General features: G+C 35.9%; 1 protein-coding gene across 1 annotated transcript in view; it reads left to right on the forward strand.

Moving 5' to 3' along the window:
- The first annotated feature begins 1,924 nt into the window (after nucleotides 1–1,924).
- The window catches only part of ZFPM2 (zinc finger protein, FOG family member 2), a 431,256-nt gene continuing 414,258 nt past the window's right edge, over nucleotides 1,925–18,922 (forward strand). Inside the window, exon 1 of the mRNA XM_070748207.1 lies at nucleotides 1,925–2,047. Within this exon, the coding sequence (XP_070604308.1) occupies nucleotides 2,008–2,047 (40 nt within the window). The 5' untranslated portion in view covers nucleotides 1,925–2,007. The remainder of the gene's footprint in view (nucleotides 2,048–18,922) is intronic.

The raw sequence follows: 18,922 nt of genomic DNA on the forward strand, positions 1-18,922 counted from the left end.
GTATTTTTGAACATTTTTAAAATTGGGAAGCACACATAGATTAATTGAAGTTCTAAACAAATAGTGAAGTTTATGTGCAGAAGCAAAGATACGGAAATAATAAGAAAAAGCATCTTTCAACATCTGTGAATGCATCTTCTAAGAACGATTTCACAAGTTATAAAATATATCCCTTTGATTTCCTTTTGCCTCTTTCCTTTTGACACTACCGTTGGTGGACAACAAGCCAACAATAAAGCCAGGTCTACTTAACACTGTAAGACTAGAATTGAATATAATATATATGTATCTACGTCATTCCTGAAAGGAAACTTTTCGGTGCAACGTAACACTTCTTTTACTAAGTTGTCCCAAACAAGTAAAACGATTGCAAGGACAAGTACACATCCTGGAGCGTTCCTCTTGATGTAGGTGTGGCTTATTCGCACATTAACATAGTTGGCATACTAAACATCAAGGAATACATTTGTGGGTAAATAACGTTTGAAGACGAAGGCTCCAAAAAATGATTTTTTAGCAGTTTTGTTTGTGCGCCCTGGATGCCAAGGCTGCGTTGGTTTGAAGCGCGCGTTAGTAGTTTATATGCCTGTTGGTTGCCTTTTTTTTTTAAAGAAAAAAAATAGCTCTCCCTCTTTCTATTTCTGTATTAACAACAGTTGCACGTGAACACTAAGCACAGGCTCGGAGGGACTTTTTAATCTCTCTTTCTTCTCTCCTCTCTCTCTCCCCCAAATCTATTTCTGGGTAGCTTTCCAGCAGAACTATTTGCAGGCGCGTATTTCTTGGCGGCGCAGACTTTTACGCGCGTTCCGGTATCGCCATCCTTTCGCGGTTTCTGGGGAAGTCACCCCGGAGAAGAAGGAAAAAAAAGGGACGCCCGGGCGACAACCCCGAGGGGAAGCCCCATCTCCCCAAACTCTCAACCCTACCGCGCCGGGGAGAAGCCTTTTGGCCCACCCGGGGGCTCGCGGACCAAACTCATCCCCTCAGCCTTCCCCTCACGCCAAGCCCCTCCTCCCTTCGCTCGCCCCTTCGCCATTCCTTCCCGCTCCAGCCGCCCGTCTCCCTGGCAGAGCTGCCCCCCTTCCACTTCCCGGCTGTGAGGCGCGACGGTTGGCACCCGCCAACTCCGAGAGCGCCAAGCAAGCAATCGCGCCTCGGACTTGGCAGTTCCTGAACCCGGCCCAAGGGCTTTCCCGGGGCCGGCCGGCTGGAGACAGCATGCTGCCTTAGATATAGGCCCTGCGCTGCGCTCTGGTGGGGCGCGCGCGCTTCGGAGGTTTCCCCCCTCGCACCCGTCTCCAAGGGCTGGCGCTGCGCAGGAAGAGGCGTCGGCGTCGGCTCCGGGGAAAAGGCACGGCGGAGCAAGCGAGGGAGCTCTGAGGAAAAGAGCCACAAAGCGCGCTCACTCCCCCCTCCTTTCCTCCCCCCTCCCGTCTTTCCCCCCCCCTCCTCGCCCTCCGGCTGCTCTCCCTCCCTCCCTCCTCCACTTTTTCCTGCTCTTCTCTCCACTCTCAAACTCTCCCCCTTCCTTCCTCTTTCTTTTTTTTCCACACATAAACACGCGCGCGCGCGCACCACGCGCACACTCTCCTTCTCCCCGGTTGTCTTTTTTCCCTCTCTTTCTCACCCCCCCCCCCTCACCCACCACACGCGCGCGTCCGCGCTCTCACACCCGCGCGCCCTCCCCGAGCCGAGCCTTTTCCTCGGCTCCTTTCTGTTCCCTGTCATCTCCCTTCGGCTCCTTTGCCTGGGCAACCCGGCGCGCTCGCTCCCTCGCTCCCCTCCTCCACCTCCGGCGCTCTCCTACTTCTCACCCCGGCTCCTTTCCCCTCTCTACCTCGGCTCTCTCTCCCCCCAACCCTCCCCAACCCTCACTCCCGTCGCGCGCCTACTTACCTTGCACCCCCCCCCCCTTTCGCACCTCCTCAGTGCACCTGAGCACCCGAAGAGCGGCGGGAAGCGGCGGCGGCGGCAAAGCAAGCAAAGCACCGGCGGGCGAGCAGCATGTCCCGGAGGAAACAGAGCAAACCCAGGCAGATTAAACGTAAGTTTTCCAAGGAAAGAAGAAAAAAGAAAGGGGGGGGAGCTCCGGGAGATGGGGGGGGGGGCTGTCACCCGAGGGTGTTTTTTTCTAGATCTTTTTTGTTTTCAAAGGTTTGGCTTAAAAAAAAATTATAATAACAAGGAGAGAAGAAAGGGGGAGTAAAGAAAAGAAGAAGGCGAGAGGGAAAAAGAACCGCTGAAGTGCGAACGCCCCGGGTTGGAGTTTGGAAGGGGGCTGTTTATCTTTGGAGAGCTGAGACCCTTTTAAAAAAATCCTCCTTTTTCTTGAAAGATCTTTTTTCTAATTTTTGTGCTTTGAAAGGTTCCTGGACAGGCCGAGCCTCTGGGAAAGTTCGCCTTCAACTTCAGCTCCTAAGGAGTGACTGGCTAGCTGGGCCTTGGGTAAAATGGGTTTCTTTACGCACAGGGAACTTTTTCTTTTTCTGGGAAGCGTGTGGTTGGAGAAAGTATACTGATCAAAAAAATAAAGGGAACCCTCAAAGAACACATCCTAGATCTGAATGAATGAAATATTCTCATTGAATACTTTGTTCTGTACAAAGTTGAATGTGCACAACAGCGTGTGAAATTTATTACCAATCAGTGTTGCTTCCTAAGCGGACAGTTTGATTTCACAGAAGTTGGATTCACTTGGAGTTACATTGTGTTATTTAAGTGTTCCCTTTATTTACTTATTTATTTGTTGAGCAGCGTATATTTGCTAACTATCAATCCCGGGGAACGGAGGAGGCGGGTGGTTGGCGAAAAAAGAGAGAAAAGAATCGATCTGGAAAGGAGCCCAGAGAGCCAGCTGAGTGCAGAGTACCATCTTTCCTTGCACCCTCCCTCCTTTCCACGCGCGGCGAGTTCCTGCAACCGCCAGGCCAAAGGCACGCGTGCAATTCCTGGGGTGTGGAAACGGGAGGGGGGGGGGAAGAGAAAAGGTGGCACCACGCACCAGCAGCAGCAGCCGGCAATTTTTTGGGGGGGAGGGGAGGAAATAGCAGCCCCTTTCCCCAAACTCTTCCTTTGCTGGGAGACAAGGCTCCTTTGCAAAACTTCTTCCAGCGAATTCCCGTCGCTCGCCAAAGCAAGCGGCCCGCGTGGAAGGTTTTAGCGAGCGCCCAACTCGTGAATTTACTAAGATCGAAGTGGCCCGGGGAAAGTGGAGCAGGTGAATTGAGAGTCGGACCTTTTTGGAACATCCTTTTCCCTTCTCGCTTTCTCCGCCCCAGCCTGGGACAAACTTAGGGATAGTCCCTTAGGAAGGATGTAAACTTCCTAAAACTTTTCTGAGCGCTGAGATTGTTTCCTTTCTGTCCTGTTTTGGGCTTGGTTTCTTTTCAAGTAACCGGAATTAACACTATGTATTTTACAAAAAGGAAACAAACAAATCCTAAAGAAAAAAAAAGCAGGGGCCAAAAATCTTTCTAATCTCTCACCCCAAGCGCCTTTCAAAGATAGTTGTCACATGACTTTCTGGTTTTAAAAAAGCATATAGAATCAGGATTCTTATTGCTTGGGAATATGAATTGAAGAGATTGGGCCATAAAGATAAAACTTCTCAAGGGTCAAACTGTCCCAGAAAAATCTGGGTTAAAATGTCATAAAAAGTACCCTACTTCTCAGTATAACTTTCTGAAACTCCCCCACCCCTTTTTTTTTTTTAGCAAACACCACTTCAGTAGCTTAAAATATTTTTATAACTTTCACTTTGTTAAGGCTCTTTGCCTTTTAGAAATAACCCCTTTGCTTCATCTTTTGCTAAGGAAAAACTGTTCAGTGTACAGCCAGAAATGTTACTGACTAGATGAGCTTTCTGCTGCATAATGTGATGGTTGCTTGGTTGTTAATAAATAATTAACATTAATTGGTCGCATGGTACAAATACCATCTCAGTCTATTTTTTTCATACTTTGTTATCTCCCAGTTTAACTGTTAAATGTTTTTTATGCCCACCTTATAATGTCAGATAAAGGCTTTTGCACTAATTGAGGCTATTGGATACTGCGATAGGTCCGAAGCCAGTTTCTGTGCCTCTTTTCTTCCCTAGTAAGATGTGGCAAATTAAAGAAATCAAACTCACTGTTTATTATTATTGACGCATGTAAATATTTATGTGCATGGTTGTCTAGATATAACATCCACACTATGGGGCCATTAGGGCTGTGCAGTATACTTTGGCTAACGTTAGGGTTTAACACTACCAAGAACTTTGAGTGCTGTTTTCCACTACTCAGATTTACTCTCTCTTTAAATATAACTAGAAAGATTTTCAGAGGAAGAGAAACTCTTAATGTTTAGAAAATCTGTACGGGATTAGTACGAGAGTGAGTTAAAAAGTCACTGTGGCTGAGACCGGACTCTGCAGATTTTTTTCTTCTTCTTCTTCAAGAGTGTTGCCTGCTCTCATCTAAACTCTCGCCATAACCATTTCTTGAATATATTTAAATATTTAGCCCATGTGCAATTCTCCAGAACAGTGAGAGACAACGCACACCACTCCCTCCTAGTGAAACAACCCCTAGTGTGACCATCATAGTTGACAGCTAAAATAATAGGAAAGCTACTGGGGAGAGTAAAGCAGTACTTTTAAGTCTGAAATCTCAGTTGGCAAAGAAGTCTTGTTGATAAACCATGCACAATTTAGAAGCTGTGTGACGAGGGGTAGGAGGAGGAAGTCAGAAAAACTCCCAAGACAGTCAGTTTCAAAGGACAAAAAGGTTGTTGGGCACAATTTTCCCTCTTTTACTTCATACAGTTTTCTGCTATCTAAAATTGTGATTTATGCAGTATTTTAATATTTTGCTTATTCTTTCCCCTTGGGTGCTCTCTGGGCAGTGATAAAAAAGCGACGCTGAAAGAGCACCATTAATTTGCTCTGATGACTGGCCAGATAAGGGTAGATAATGGGAAAGATAAGCGGAAAAGATATACCATCAGAAACCCGATTATTACCATTAAAATTCCAGCCCAGCAATCTGCAGAAGCCTGATAATTCCTTCTCCGTTTCCACCACTTTGGATGATAAGGCAAAAAATAGTCACTCAGGGCTCCTTGATTAGACTGCCTGGATTTCGTGATAATACAGTGATAAATTATGTATTTTGCCCCACGTTTTTGTCCAAACATTCAGATTTCTCTCTCTCTCTTTCCCCCCTAAGTCTATATTTTTGCCTCCGTAAAAAAATAATAAAATAAAATAAAATACCTTCTCTTGTAAGCTTTTATTGTAATCCTACTTTGATAAAAAGCAGTGATAGGCGAGGTGGTGGTTGGTGTGGGAGACCCCCATATCAATGTTATCAGCCCATCTCACTGCACCAGCTGCTAGCTGTTGTTGTTTTTTTGCCTTATCATCTCCTGCCAATATGCCAATAAATTGTCCAGATTGTTCTCCATTTTGTGGCTGCAATGCAAAATTTATGACAGAAATGATTTTTTTAAAAAGAGCAAGTGCATTTCATTTATATTAGCAGGGATGGCTATGTAGTTTCATTATTGTTATTTCTTGTTGCAATCGTCTGGGATCTGATATTTTATGAATAGTATTATTCCAATTTCATTCACTGACGCCTGGGGAGGAGAAAACGAGTTGATTATTTAATCTGATTATTTATTTTGAGAATAAAACATTGCCAAACTAATTGCTTAAAGAAAAAAGGAAGCTTGTAAAACATTGTAATTGAATACCAACAAAAAGGTCAAGACATTTATTGGAAAAGATTATCAGAAGTAATCCAAATTGAACTTTTGCTTGTTTTGTAATATTTATAAAAATGTACTGTATTTTTAGGTTAAAATTTGATGGGAGAGGGTAGCAAATTATTTTCAAATTATGCTTAAAGGGAACTTGGAAATTAAGTATATTTCATAAATATTTTTAAAGCTTATTCATCTTAGAACAAATACGTTTCTAAAACTTTGTGTTCCAAGCTTTGATAAAAAGTTTCTATTAATATATAATATTTAATTTTTTTTTGCCTGTCAGTCTTTTCAGTTCATGCACCTTCTTGTTCATAATAAACTAGAAGAAAGCTATTGTGTTAAGAAGTTTTCTCCTAAATACAGTAATAGTTTAAAATCACAATAAACTTAGCTTATTTAACATAAGAGTAGGAAAATATATACTGTAGTCATTAATATTTTTACCACATACCTTTTTTAAGGCATAAAACAATTTCTGTCCATAGAATTTTGCTTGTGTTAAAATTTGCTTGTGCGGAATGGCTATACTGTACACTGTATTTTAAATCCAGTTTGTATGCTATACAATATCATTAGTGGGACATACAGTTAATTCATATAGAAAAAGAGAGTAGAAAATATTTCTCTATTTTGGAAGTTCAAGTATGGCAGATTACTAACACTATATTTCACTTGCCATTAACTCTTACAAGTGTTTAAAGCTGAACAATTGATTAGTATTTATTTAGTAACAATATTATTTTTACCACGGCGATAACTAGAATTTTATGACTGCAAAGTTGTATTGCCTACTTTGTTCCCATTTTGGTTTTACTGTATGTTCTTGCATTCTAGTGGATATGTATGTATGTATGCATATATGTATTATATGTATATACGTCTTACATATATATAGCTTAGATTAGTGGTGTGTATACCAAATAAATAAAACAATATTTTATAGCTTATGCAATAGGAGATCTCATTTTCTTTTATCTGATTGTCACTCTTGGTTATTTAAGTTATTATGAGCAACTTTTAAGAAGGTAACTAGAGTCCAGTTAATGAATATTTGGGTGGATATTGACTAGAAAAAGGCAATATCCACAAATATGTTCTGATTTAAGTATATTTTAAAAAGTTCCTAGAATAGAATGCATCTATTTGGATGCATGTGTTGAAGTTCATTATCCCTATGAACATATTTAAATTTAGAAGTGGAGAACTTTGAAGGATAATCTTCATGGAGTAAAGCCATTTTAATCAGCATACTATTTAAAGCAACAAAGTTGGAATATTCTCTGTAAGCAAAACAGACCAGTAACAGACCAACATCCTATGTTACTTGGATATGAACTATGCATGATTTTCTTCGCTTGTGGATCCAGATATTAATTTTATGACAGTAAGTAATCTTTTTCACTGTGAATTACCTAAAGGAGTTTAGGAAATGAATTTTATAAATATGATAAATACAGTTCGTATGTAAAGGAAAGTAATGAAATCTAATAATGCCCTTATAATTTTCAGTCTGTATTAATTGATATTACCATTAGAAGTAGCGCCACATGAATATATTCTTACAGGTCTCACGGTAATGAAAGGAAAATGATTTATCTGTAGTGCCAGTTATTTTACCTTTAAATATGAATTGCAACAAATGCCTTCCTTCCTTCCTTCCTTCCTTCCTTCCTTCCTTCCTTCCTTCCTTCCTTCCTTCCTTCCTTCCTTCCTTCCACAGAAAAGGAATGAATTGGAGCATATAGATCTACAGTATTTTAAAGTTGAAATGTATTTTTCCCTACGGTTCTAAAGAGAGATGCAATTAAATGAGGATATTTGAATGTGAAGGTGTTATGCATGGAAGAGAGACATGTTCTCTTTAAGGTATTAGCATAAATCTGGCACATTTGTTTATTATGTTTCAAAATCAGTCACTGGTATCTCTGCCACAGGTAACAATTGACTTTTCAGGCTTCAAGTTAATAGCCTTGTCTCTTGCTTGTAAGGATCAATATTAGTATTAATTAATCACCATTATCAATCCTAGGATCTGGTTCTATTTGTTGTTACATCAGCAAATATCAATATAGAAAGTAGACTCTCTGATCGTCATGGCAACTTCATCTCTTGGGTCAAAGAAAGTTTATCTTATCTGTTCATGGAGAGTGGCAAACTGTTTAGGGATCTAGTTTGAACTCTAAGAACATTGATTTAGTTTTTGTTTGTGAATTGATGCTGAATTTCAATCACAAGGGATAGGAAAGATTTAAATATTAACGCCTAGAGGTATGTCCAAGAAGGTGTTATGCTATTACTGTCAGATTGTCTTTCTGAGATGACACAAAGAGAAGGAACGAGAGGTGTGTCATTTGGATTATTTCAAGCTCAGTAATTTGTACATTTAGCAAACATGTCTAGAATGAAAGTGAGTTAATTTTCTTGCTTGTACAGGATAATATATTTTATCTTCAAAGGCCTGAGAGATTGGTATTGGTTGTGAAGCAAAGATCAGTACAGGGTGCTTTTGTTCAATGGAATGGAGATGTATTTCACTGCTTGGTAGAAGTCCTTTCTTTTCTTTTCTTTTTAAAAAAGAAAATAACTACATCATTTCTGCTTACATCTTTGTAATAATGACTCCAAAGGAACAACCAGAGGCAATCTAAATAATTTGTTAGATGCATCTTTGGAAATTGCTGAACTGATAAATATAATTTCCTGAGCCTGTAAAATGAAGTATGAATTCCAGTTTGCTGCTATTCACCATAATAAAATATTGATGTATAGCTCTGTTGAAAATCTCTCAAGCATATTTGGTTCTGTGCCACCCTTTCTTGAAATAGATTAGATTAGATTAGATTAGATTTATTGGATTTATATGCCGCCCCTCTCCGCAAACTCGGGGCGGCTCACAACAATAATAAAAAATAGTACATAATAACAAATCCAATGCCCACCAATCTAATCACAATTTAAAATTAATAAATTCATAAAAATATTGACATATAGGCACATCACTTCGTTGAAATTCAGAACTCAACATAGAGGAAATTCAAAACCTCATCCAATCTTAATATGGGCAATATTTTCAAACACATTATTGGGAATAATCCCCATGCTCAACTAGTAGTATGTCCTGATATTTATAATAATTTTAAAGGACTACAACATATTATGGCCAGTGGTATATCAATAATACAATTAAGAAACTAATTCCAGATTGTAATTGAGTAATACAGTTTAACTATTTACCTATCATCATTAATGCATAATAAAGCATCTCAACTCCAAATGCATACTTTTAGGGACTACTGTATGTATAGTAAATAAAATATCCATGTAAGTATGCAATGCACAAAATATTTCTAGTGCCAAATGTGTCTGATCTTGGAATTGACATCTCTTTATTGATTGCATGGTGTGATCAAATGTCCTCAAAAGCTATTGCCATTGTGACATGATAATAGATCTGTATGGCTATCACTAATGTTTGCTCACTTTACAGTGATTTAGTCATGTTAAAAAGAAACATATGATGTGCAATATAAGATTTGAATAATTTGTATGAAATTCCTTTAATATCTGATTTTTAAAAATCAGTCAATAAAATGTTTTATGTTAAGAAACACAAAATTAACAAAAAACAACTCCCTATTTTTCCAAGACCCTTATTACCATGTTTAGTGGGAAAGTGAAGAACATACATTGTTTAAGTTCTTTTGGAAGTACAAAGCAGTTGCCACGTTTCTTCCAAATCAAGCAAATATATCATTTGCTACTAATTTTATTTTCCTTCTACTTTGCAGTATACAGAATATTTCTGAGATAATATGTTTTTTCTGAGAGTCAAAAAAATAGAACTTTAATAATAATTGACTTTGAAAAAATGTTCAAGTAGAAACTTTGGAAACCATTGGGAAAAAGTTGTGCTGTAACAATTGGGACTTGATGGAATAACATATACTGTAGTTTCCATTGTTCAGACTTGGCATAATGGAATCCACTAAGGAGAAGAAACATGTTGGGCTGAAGATACTTAGAAGTAGGGAGGACAACAAAGACTGTATGCTTATTAATTGACTACTGCAGTCAAAGTACTGGATTTCTAAAAATCATCTTTGCATCCATTCATTGATTGCAAGATGTTCAGAACTGCACAAGTGTTTGTTAGTAAGCAACATGGACTTTTAAAAATTGTTTTTGATATTTGGAGTAAATTCATTAATACAAATGTTATTTTTGGAGGCTATGAGCTGGTATTTGCATTTTATATAGAAGAAAGAAAAAAAGATGATGTAAATATTCTATTGAACTGAATTTTCCTCCGCAACAACTATTTCAAAATAATTTGTCATATTTTTTCTTCCTAACTAAAGTTTTGTGTTCCAAATGTTGCGTTCACTCTTTTTGAAATACATTGTTCAGTGATTTCTATATTATTATCATTAGTTATTATTAGGTGTTATTAGTATTTCTTTTTTTCTTTTTTCTTTTTGTTTAGTTTACAAAAATAGATTAATTATGAAGATGCAGTTGCATAAACTCAATGTACACATTACTTTTGACAAGTAATTCTATTTCTAAAACATATACAAAGGGTTATTATAAATAATAGTTCTTGAAGTATCACTATTATGTACAAATTATTTTCACTGTTAGGTTTTGCTTCAGTGTGGCTTTCTCTGGTTTTACTGTACTGTATTACTATTAGATATAATGTCTGCAATACTTTTTTTTCAATTGTCTAAGAACCATTAACTCAATTAAAATATTTTATTCTGGAAAGTTTAAAAAGATTTTATTTTTACACGATGTGCACCTTACCTAAAACAAATAATGGATCCATAATGTTGGAAAGATTTTTACATATGAAGTTATTTATGTTTTAAGCAGTTACTTTTTACTTACATTATGATTTTCTTCATAATTTCTTTGCTTTTATCATAGGTAGAAAAACATTCAGGCAATTCAAATTAAAAACAGTGATTTAGGTTTATATAAAAATAAAATCCTAAACAAAATACTGTATGCATGATTATTTAAATGTAAGGGTAATAGAGAAAAATTGAATTATATCTTGCAAGTTAAGTCCTATGAATCCTTAGTAGTCTGCTCCATTATCCCCCAGTTCACATAGTATATGATTGTGCAGTAATTTATTTTAAACTAGAAATATAACTTTCTATTTCATAAAGAGAAAACATTAAGGTACATTCCTATATCCATTTTTGGAAAAATAAGGACGTAAGTGTGACTTCTTAATGACATTTATAGTTTTATGCTGCTGGTTATAGTTGAATCAAAAATGAAACTCATGTTAACAATTTGTTCCATTCCATATATAATATATACACGAACAAGAATTAATAATGAGAATGTGTTATATAAATATACTCACCAACCTTTAAAACCTGTTTCTCTATTTTATATGGACAACGCGTAGATCACCATGCATAATGAATTAGAGGCTGCCTTTGAATTGCGACTTGAAAAGTAGTCATGAGAGTTCAATTCAAATTTGAATGCTTTATTTATAATTTAGTGTAGTTTAGACTAATTTAGTATCATTTAAAAGAGAGAGAGCTTCTAAAATGCAACGTCTAGGTCCTTTAATAGTGGGCATCACAGACAAACAAATGCATATTTTGCCATCAAGTTCTTTTAAGCTTCTGAAGCCAGGCCTACAACTGGGTCAGATGATAAGATGAACACAACAGCTAAAACGAAGAGCCCTCTGATAAAAACTGATTGATTGATGTCTGGCTTCCTCACCTTTGCAAGCAGTTGACAGTTAGTTTGGGATCAGATGATTTGGCTTTTGCAATAGATGAAGGGGGTCTGTTAGGTAAGTCTGAAGGACATCGAGGACATTTCTGTGTTAGTCTGAAAATCCTGGAATCCCACAAGGTGGGGCACTGGGTTGCATATTTTTTTAGCTTATGCCTTAAGTCTCACGTTCAGTTAAATGTGTTACAAGCCTAAAATTAATATCCATTCTAAAATGAAATATCGTAATATCAATATTTATAAAAATAGAAGATAAATTCAAATGTAGTATGCCAGAAGAGTGACGTTTTAGGAGGGACACAGCTTTGGATAGAGTCATTGGTGAACAGCTAAGCAGCTATATAGGAGAAAATTATTTCATGCAAATAATATTTGCCCATTAATTTTACAAATATACAGTAAGTACTTAAATGGATATTATCACAGAGGGACCGCCTACTATAATAACATTAACAGATTATATTTAAGTTGACAGTTTTCTTTCAAACACATGGACATTTAATATTCAGGGACAGCAAATAGACAACTGAAAGATTATGCTGTTCATCAAACAAGGCTTTCAAATCAAACCACTTTTTTTGGCAGAACTGCTTTAGAAATGGAATGCAGAACAGCTTGAATTTGAATTTAGATTTTGGACAGTTTTGTGTTTGTTGGAAATACATTATGATGTATCTCCTTACTCTGAGATTCAGGGTCAAATCTCTAAAGAACAGTCATATTTCTTCTAATCTGTTAGCTTAATGTCAGTAGTTGATTTTTAAAAAGGATTTGTGTAGCTGATTGTACTGGATATAATCAGAAACAGCTGTAGTTATTTTGTCTGTTACTAATAATTGTAAACTATACAGGTGAAATGTGGCCATTTCAAATATGATTTGCTGTACGTACCTCACAGTGTGTGAATTACAAGGCACACTGTTTTCACATGAGAATCTAGGAAAAGTATACTTATAATTTACTTTTCTTTTCTAATGATATGTTTCTTGACATCATTAAAAATTAAAAATCAGTATCTGTAAGTTCAGAATACAAGAAGGCTTTTAGTAAAATAAAGGGGTTTTTTTAAACCAAGAAAAATGTTGGTTCATTATTACTAATAGTGTGAATAATCAATTTAGCATTTCCATGTCTATCTTTGTAAAACTTGGTTATACTTTTATTATAACACTAAAATTGCCAGGAGCAATTCACACATTTGTGGAAAGTTAATAATATGTGACGAAGGTTGCATTTTTATTTAACACATTATACACTTCAGTTTACAATTCACAAATAGTGCAATTTTTATGTATAACTTTGCTGAAATGTCTCATGAGATTTATTCCCAGGTGTGTGGGATTACAGGCTAAAGTCATTTTTAAAGTGCTCCCCTTACAATTAGTGCTTGTATAATAATTGTATATGATTCTTTTATAATTACCCATTCAGTACATTTTCTCATCTTCTCTTTGCTGAACTTATAAAAAAATATGTAGCCAAGTAGTTTGATGTCTTACTTGATTTGCTTTGGAGTGTTCTACCTTTTATTAAGTAATTGAGATCCAGCTAATTATACCCAGAAGAAAATAAGAACTAATTAATCAAAGAAAGAAAATAATAATATTAATTTAGTCAAAATGATCAAGACCAGTTATGTTACAGATATATAAATGGAAAGTAACAATCAGCTACTTAAATTAACTAGACTGTGTAATTTTATGATTAGTCCTGCAGTGTAGAGAATTTCATTCTAGTGCGACTTGAAGATATTTTGATGGAAATGGTCCTTTTTATTATTCTTGACTGTTACGTCAGAAAATATTGCTGGTAAATTAAAAGGAACATTGAACTTAGATTTGAAAAATATATTTAAAATTACATTTGCCACATGTACAGTATTTGCATAAAATCCTTGTTTTGTTTGGAAAATGTTGCTTTTCCAGTTGTAACCAATTATTGCCTGATTGTTTCTAGAAGTTATAAAGTCAAAAAAAGAGGGGAAAAGACTATGTTAAATGTGATTCCCAACTTTTTCTCTTTAATAAAAGTGTTTTATATACTTTTGGTTTAATTTTGCACCACCATATTGAAACTTTTTTTGTGGTGTGTTCTTAAGCAAATTTATTCACAGTTAATTTTTTGTTAAGTCCACGAAGATGGACCTCGTGGCAAATAATTAAAATTTCGTGTTTCTTTCTTATGTTTGGCTAACATTACTATATTATCACCACATTTTAATGTGAAAAAATAGCAATGTTTTGTCTAGAAAATTAAATTTTCCACAAAAAATTGTCAGGGTCATAAAGCATATATGCATTTATTTTAAAAAACGTAACTGTATCCTGAAGGCTACCAGAATACTTTCTAATCTCTTTTTCTCTAGAATTAACTACTACAGCTTTTTTAATTATGGAATTTTTTAAAAAAAGGTTTAAAAGATCAAATTGAAAGTATTAAGTAATGTAACTCACACATTTTTTAAAAAAATAAGCTGTTTTGAGTCTCCTATCCAATTCCAATGGATGCAAAACTCTTACATTTAAAATATCCACTTTTAATTCTATGGCAGCAGTTGTATTTAAACCTTCCTTTCACATTTAATGGACTTACAACTATGTAAATGTTAATATCAGAGATATCTAGCTTTTATGAGCTGATGCGTATATTTGAAATGTTAGGAACGTATTAAAAAAAGTTACAGCCATTACGGTAACTAATAATAAAATGTCAGTGTATCAGAAGGCCAAGTGATACATTATTTCTTAGCCTGTCAATCCTTCCACAATGATGTCTACCAGTCTAGCTTGCTTTTGTCTTGTTTCAGGTTAGGGGGCACTTCCAAACAAAGCAGTGGACAATTGAGCAAGGAGTCTGATGAGGGTCTCTGGACAGATTGCTTTAGGTATATCGTCATCATGTCGTAGCCTGAGATAATTACCCTAAGTTTAAGTAATGTAAGTTATTCACTTAATGCTAGATTTTAATACTAGAATAAATTTAAAAAAAATAATGGGGAAAATGCTATTAGTAGAAGATTTTCATGGAAAGTGGGAATCACTGCTACTCTAGAAAATAAGTTCAGAAATAGATTTGATGATAATGCTTTAATTGCTAGAGACAATTATATCACATTAATTGTAAATTGTGTATATCAACCTTGCAAAACTCCACTTATTTTATAGCGGATGGGAAGTACTTCTACACTCTGTCAATTTTTGAATAAAGGATTATGCAGATAGTTCTCAGTTTAACAACAAGTTTTGTTTCCAAGATCTGTCCTTAAGTGAATTTGTATGTAAGGCGGAACAGTCTTATTGTATAATATGGTGAAATAGTATTGTGTAATGGACTTGAACTTTTGTGTATTTAACTTGAATTTTGTTGCAATAAGCTCTCCTCTTAACTAGGTTTAAACTGGAATGTTTTTAACCCAGGAAATTATCATATGTCTGTCTGTCCTGTCTGTCCTGTCTGTCTGTCTACCTACCTACCTACATCTGTCTGTCTGTCTGTCTGTCTGTCTATCTATCTATCATCTATCTATCTATCTATCTATCTATCTATCTATCTATCTATCTATCTATCTATCTATCTATCTATCTATCTATCTATCTATCTATCTATCTATCTGTAATGTTCAGCGAATGAAGTTTCAACAATAAGTGTGCTTTCCCCCCTAAAATATCTATGGAAGTCATTGAAGATTAGAAAATCTTATCTTAAGATCATATAAATGCAAATGACTGCAGTTCCAACACCTGTTTTGCCAGTTAAAGGTATGATTTTTTTTGTTCATATTTCAGTGTCAGACTAATTTAGACCCCATTTTTTAAAAAAGAGGTTTAGCTGTCCTTGTTGGCTAATGCAAATTTTATATTCTGAGCTGGTTGCTGTTCCAGAAGCCTTTATTTCATATACATCAAATGTTTTAAAATCTGATGGTGTTTAAAATCTTGTCAGTTAAAAAAAATCCAGACAGATTTTTCTTTTTCAAAAATTACCTGAAAGGTGAATGTATTATTGCAACATTGTTATTTCCAGTTTATTTGGAAATGTATATCTTTAAATTATTTCCAGTATTAACTTGTCTGATATTGGTTTAGAATGTATATTGATAGTAAAACAATAGTAGGGGGAAAAGAAGTGTACATGAAATGCATCGAAGTACATCTACATTTTTTAAAGCCATAAAAATATTTTTGGCGGTATGAGTGAAATAAAACATGGGTATAAGTGAAGCCTACTGATTTCTAATCAATTAACTTTTAAAAGACGTAGTCATGAAGATGTGATCGATTGGCACAAGGCTCAAAAATATAATAGAGCAAATGATGATGCCTTCTTTCAGCTTCTCAGTCGTCAATGAAATTTGGAGTTAGGAAAAATAGGTACTGTTTACCCAATGAATCACATTTCAATTTTTGGGAAAAGGGATTGTGAAGCGGTCCCAGAATTATATTATTACAAAGTTATAAAGATCTTGATGAAAACAAAAGATCTGCCATAGCTAATGTTCTCAGTCTAAGAGGGGAAGCGAAATAACACTACCAGATCATGCAGTAATGAAAAATTATAGACACGTTTCTAATGTTCTTCAAAATATAACTAATATCCATCAATTATGCTGATCCTTCACATTGGAACAAGAAGTCAAAAGAGAAGGACACATCTCCAACCCTTATTTTTGTATCAGCTCATAACTTGCTTATACCTATGGATGGCACCACTAATTTCAGTACTAAGGCAGAACTCCAAGCAGATGGCTGACTACTGTTCTTAAACATTATTCTGAAAATGTAACCCACTGCAGAGATGGGCAGCATTACAAAATGAATGTATGTATAAGAAGAATAAAATACGTAGAGTAAAATCCACATAGATTGTAACCTGCACAAAATATTCCTAGGAAAAAGTGCTCAAGATTACTCCTGGAGAAGATAACTTTTTCTGCTCAACAGACCTAATAAAGTGTCAAGTTATATAAGAAGCAGAGCTAAAGATACATTGATAGCAGGACTTTCCCATACTTCATCATAAGACATGGTTTAGGAAGCCAAAGATGAAGTTTCAGCTCCGTAGAAGGAAGAACATTTGTAAATGCTTGCCTTAACAATATGCTATTAAACAAAACAAGACAAAAATTTCTGGAGCCTTTACATGTCACAGTTATCACAAAGTAAGTACCATTTAGCCATAGCAATTAACAGGTACCAGCAAATCATGAGCCATTCATTCTGTCTATATTACCAACTCCAAATTGTACAGTCCACTAGAAATACAGGAGGAATCGTAACTAAGTCTAATAATGTATTGCATGTAGACAATGTAGCTTCAAATTCTGAGCATAATTTATGTATTGTAATTGTCTAACTCAGTATCTCAAGGTCCTCAGCAACTTCCAAAATCAGTAGCGTGCCCATTTTGTCTGGCTCATTGTACCAGTAACCTTGTTATCCCTCCACCTTTCACCCTACTTTATCTCCTTTTTTTTCATTTATCCCATTGGCAATACAGTGTTCCCTCGATTTTCGCGGGGTATGCGTTCCGAGACCGCCCGCGAAAGTTGAATTTCCGCGAAGTAGAGATGCGGAAGTAAATACACTATTTTTGGCTATGAACAGTATCCCAAGCCATCCCTTAACACTTTAAACCCCTAAATTGCAATTTCCCACCCACCCCTAGCAACCATTTAGATTATTACTCACCATATTTCTTTATTAAAGTTTATTTTAAAAATATTTATTAAAGGTGGACGAAAGTTTGGTGATGACATATGACGTCATCAGGTGGGAAAAACAGTGTTATAGGGGGGGAAACTGCAAAGTATTTTTTAATTAATATTTTTGAAAAACCGTGGTATAGACTTTTCGCGAAGTTTGAACCCGCGAAAATCGAGGGAACACTGTATTATATAGAGTGTTCTCTCGATTTTCGCGTGTTCAAACGTCGCGAAAAGTCTATACCACGGTTTTTCAAAAATATTAATTAAAAATACTTTGCGGTTTCCCCCCCTATACCACGGTTTTTCCCGCCCGATGACATCATATGTCATCACCAAACTTTCGTCCACCTTTAATAAATATTTTTTTAAATAAACTTTAATAAAGAAACATGGTGAGTAATAATCTAAATGGTTTCTAAGGGAATGGGAAATTGTAATTTAGGGGTTTAAAGTCTTAAGGGATGGCTTGTGATACTGTTCATAGCCAAAAATAGTGTATTTACTTCCGCATCTCTACTTCGCGGAAATTCAACTTTCGCGGGCGGTCTCAGAACGCATCCCCCGCGAAAATCGAGGGAACACTGTATTCTAGAAAAAACTTTTTTTTTTGGGTGCCAAAGGTGCTTTTCCAAAGTTCTTGGATGAGAAGAGAAATGTTTCAAGGGAAAAAGTCCAGATGCCTTTTGGAAAAGCATCTTGGGACAACCATGACCTGGATGATTGAGAATAGCCATAGACATTCTTTTTATTGCTGTATTTGTGTGATGTGCTTCCAATAAAAAGGATTACTAATAATAATTAAAGTAAGATAAAAGTAATTGAAAGCCAAATAGTTTTATGCAAAATATAATGCCCAGTAAGCACAATAGAACAGTATAACAGTATAAACAGAAAAGAGTAATAATATAAACAGAAAATGTATTTATTTATTTATTTATTTTGTCCAATACATAATGAAGGTTAATGAGATTAATCATGTGGTAATACATATCAAAGAGAGGAAAGAAAGAAAGAAAGAAAGAAAGAAAGAGACAGGATAGGAGTGAAGATATAAGAATAAAGTACAATACATCAATGGAGGATAGAGGAGGAGATATAGAGATATATGAGTGGAAGTAAAGAAATATGAGATATAGGAGAGATAATTGGACAGGGGACGGAAGGCATCCTAGTGCACTTATGCACGCCCCTTACTGACCTCTTAGAAACTTGGAGAGATCAATCATGGATAGTCTAAAGGAAAATTGTTGGGGGTTTGGGGTAGACACTATGGAGTCTGGTATTGAGTTCCACACTTTGACAACTCGATTGCTAAAGTCATATTTTTTACAGTCCAGTTTGGAGCGGTTAATATTCAGTTTGTATCTGTTGTGTGCTCTTGTGTTGTTGTGGTTGAAGCTGAAGTAGTCACTGACAGGCAGGACATTGCAGAGTATGGTCCTTAGAACTAAGGAAACATTTCCTGACAGTTAGATCAATTAACCAGTGGAACAGCTTGCCTCCTGAAATTGTGAATACTCCAACACTAGACGTTTTTAAGAAGATGTTGGCTAACCATTTGTCTGAAATAGTGTAGGGTTTCCTGCTTAAGCAGGGGGTTGGACTAGATCCCTTCCAACTCCTTGTTGTTGTTGTTGTTGTTGTTGTTGTTGTTGTTATTATTATTATTATTATTATTATTATTATTATTATTAT

Source organism: Erythrolamprus reginae, chromosome 3 (assembly GCF_031021105.1).
Source record: "Erythrolamprus reginae isolate rEryReg1 chromosome 3, rEryReg1.hap1, whole genome shotgun sequence".
NCBI lineage: Eukaryota > Metazoa > Chordata > Lepidosauria > Squamata > Dipsadidae > Erythrolamprus > Erythrolamprus reginae.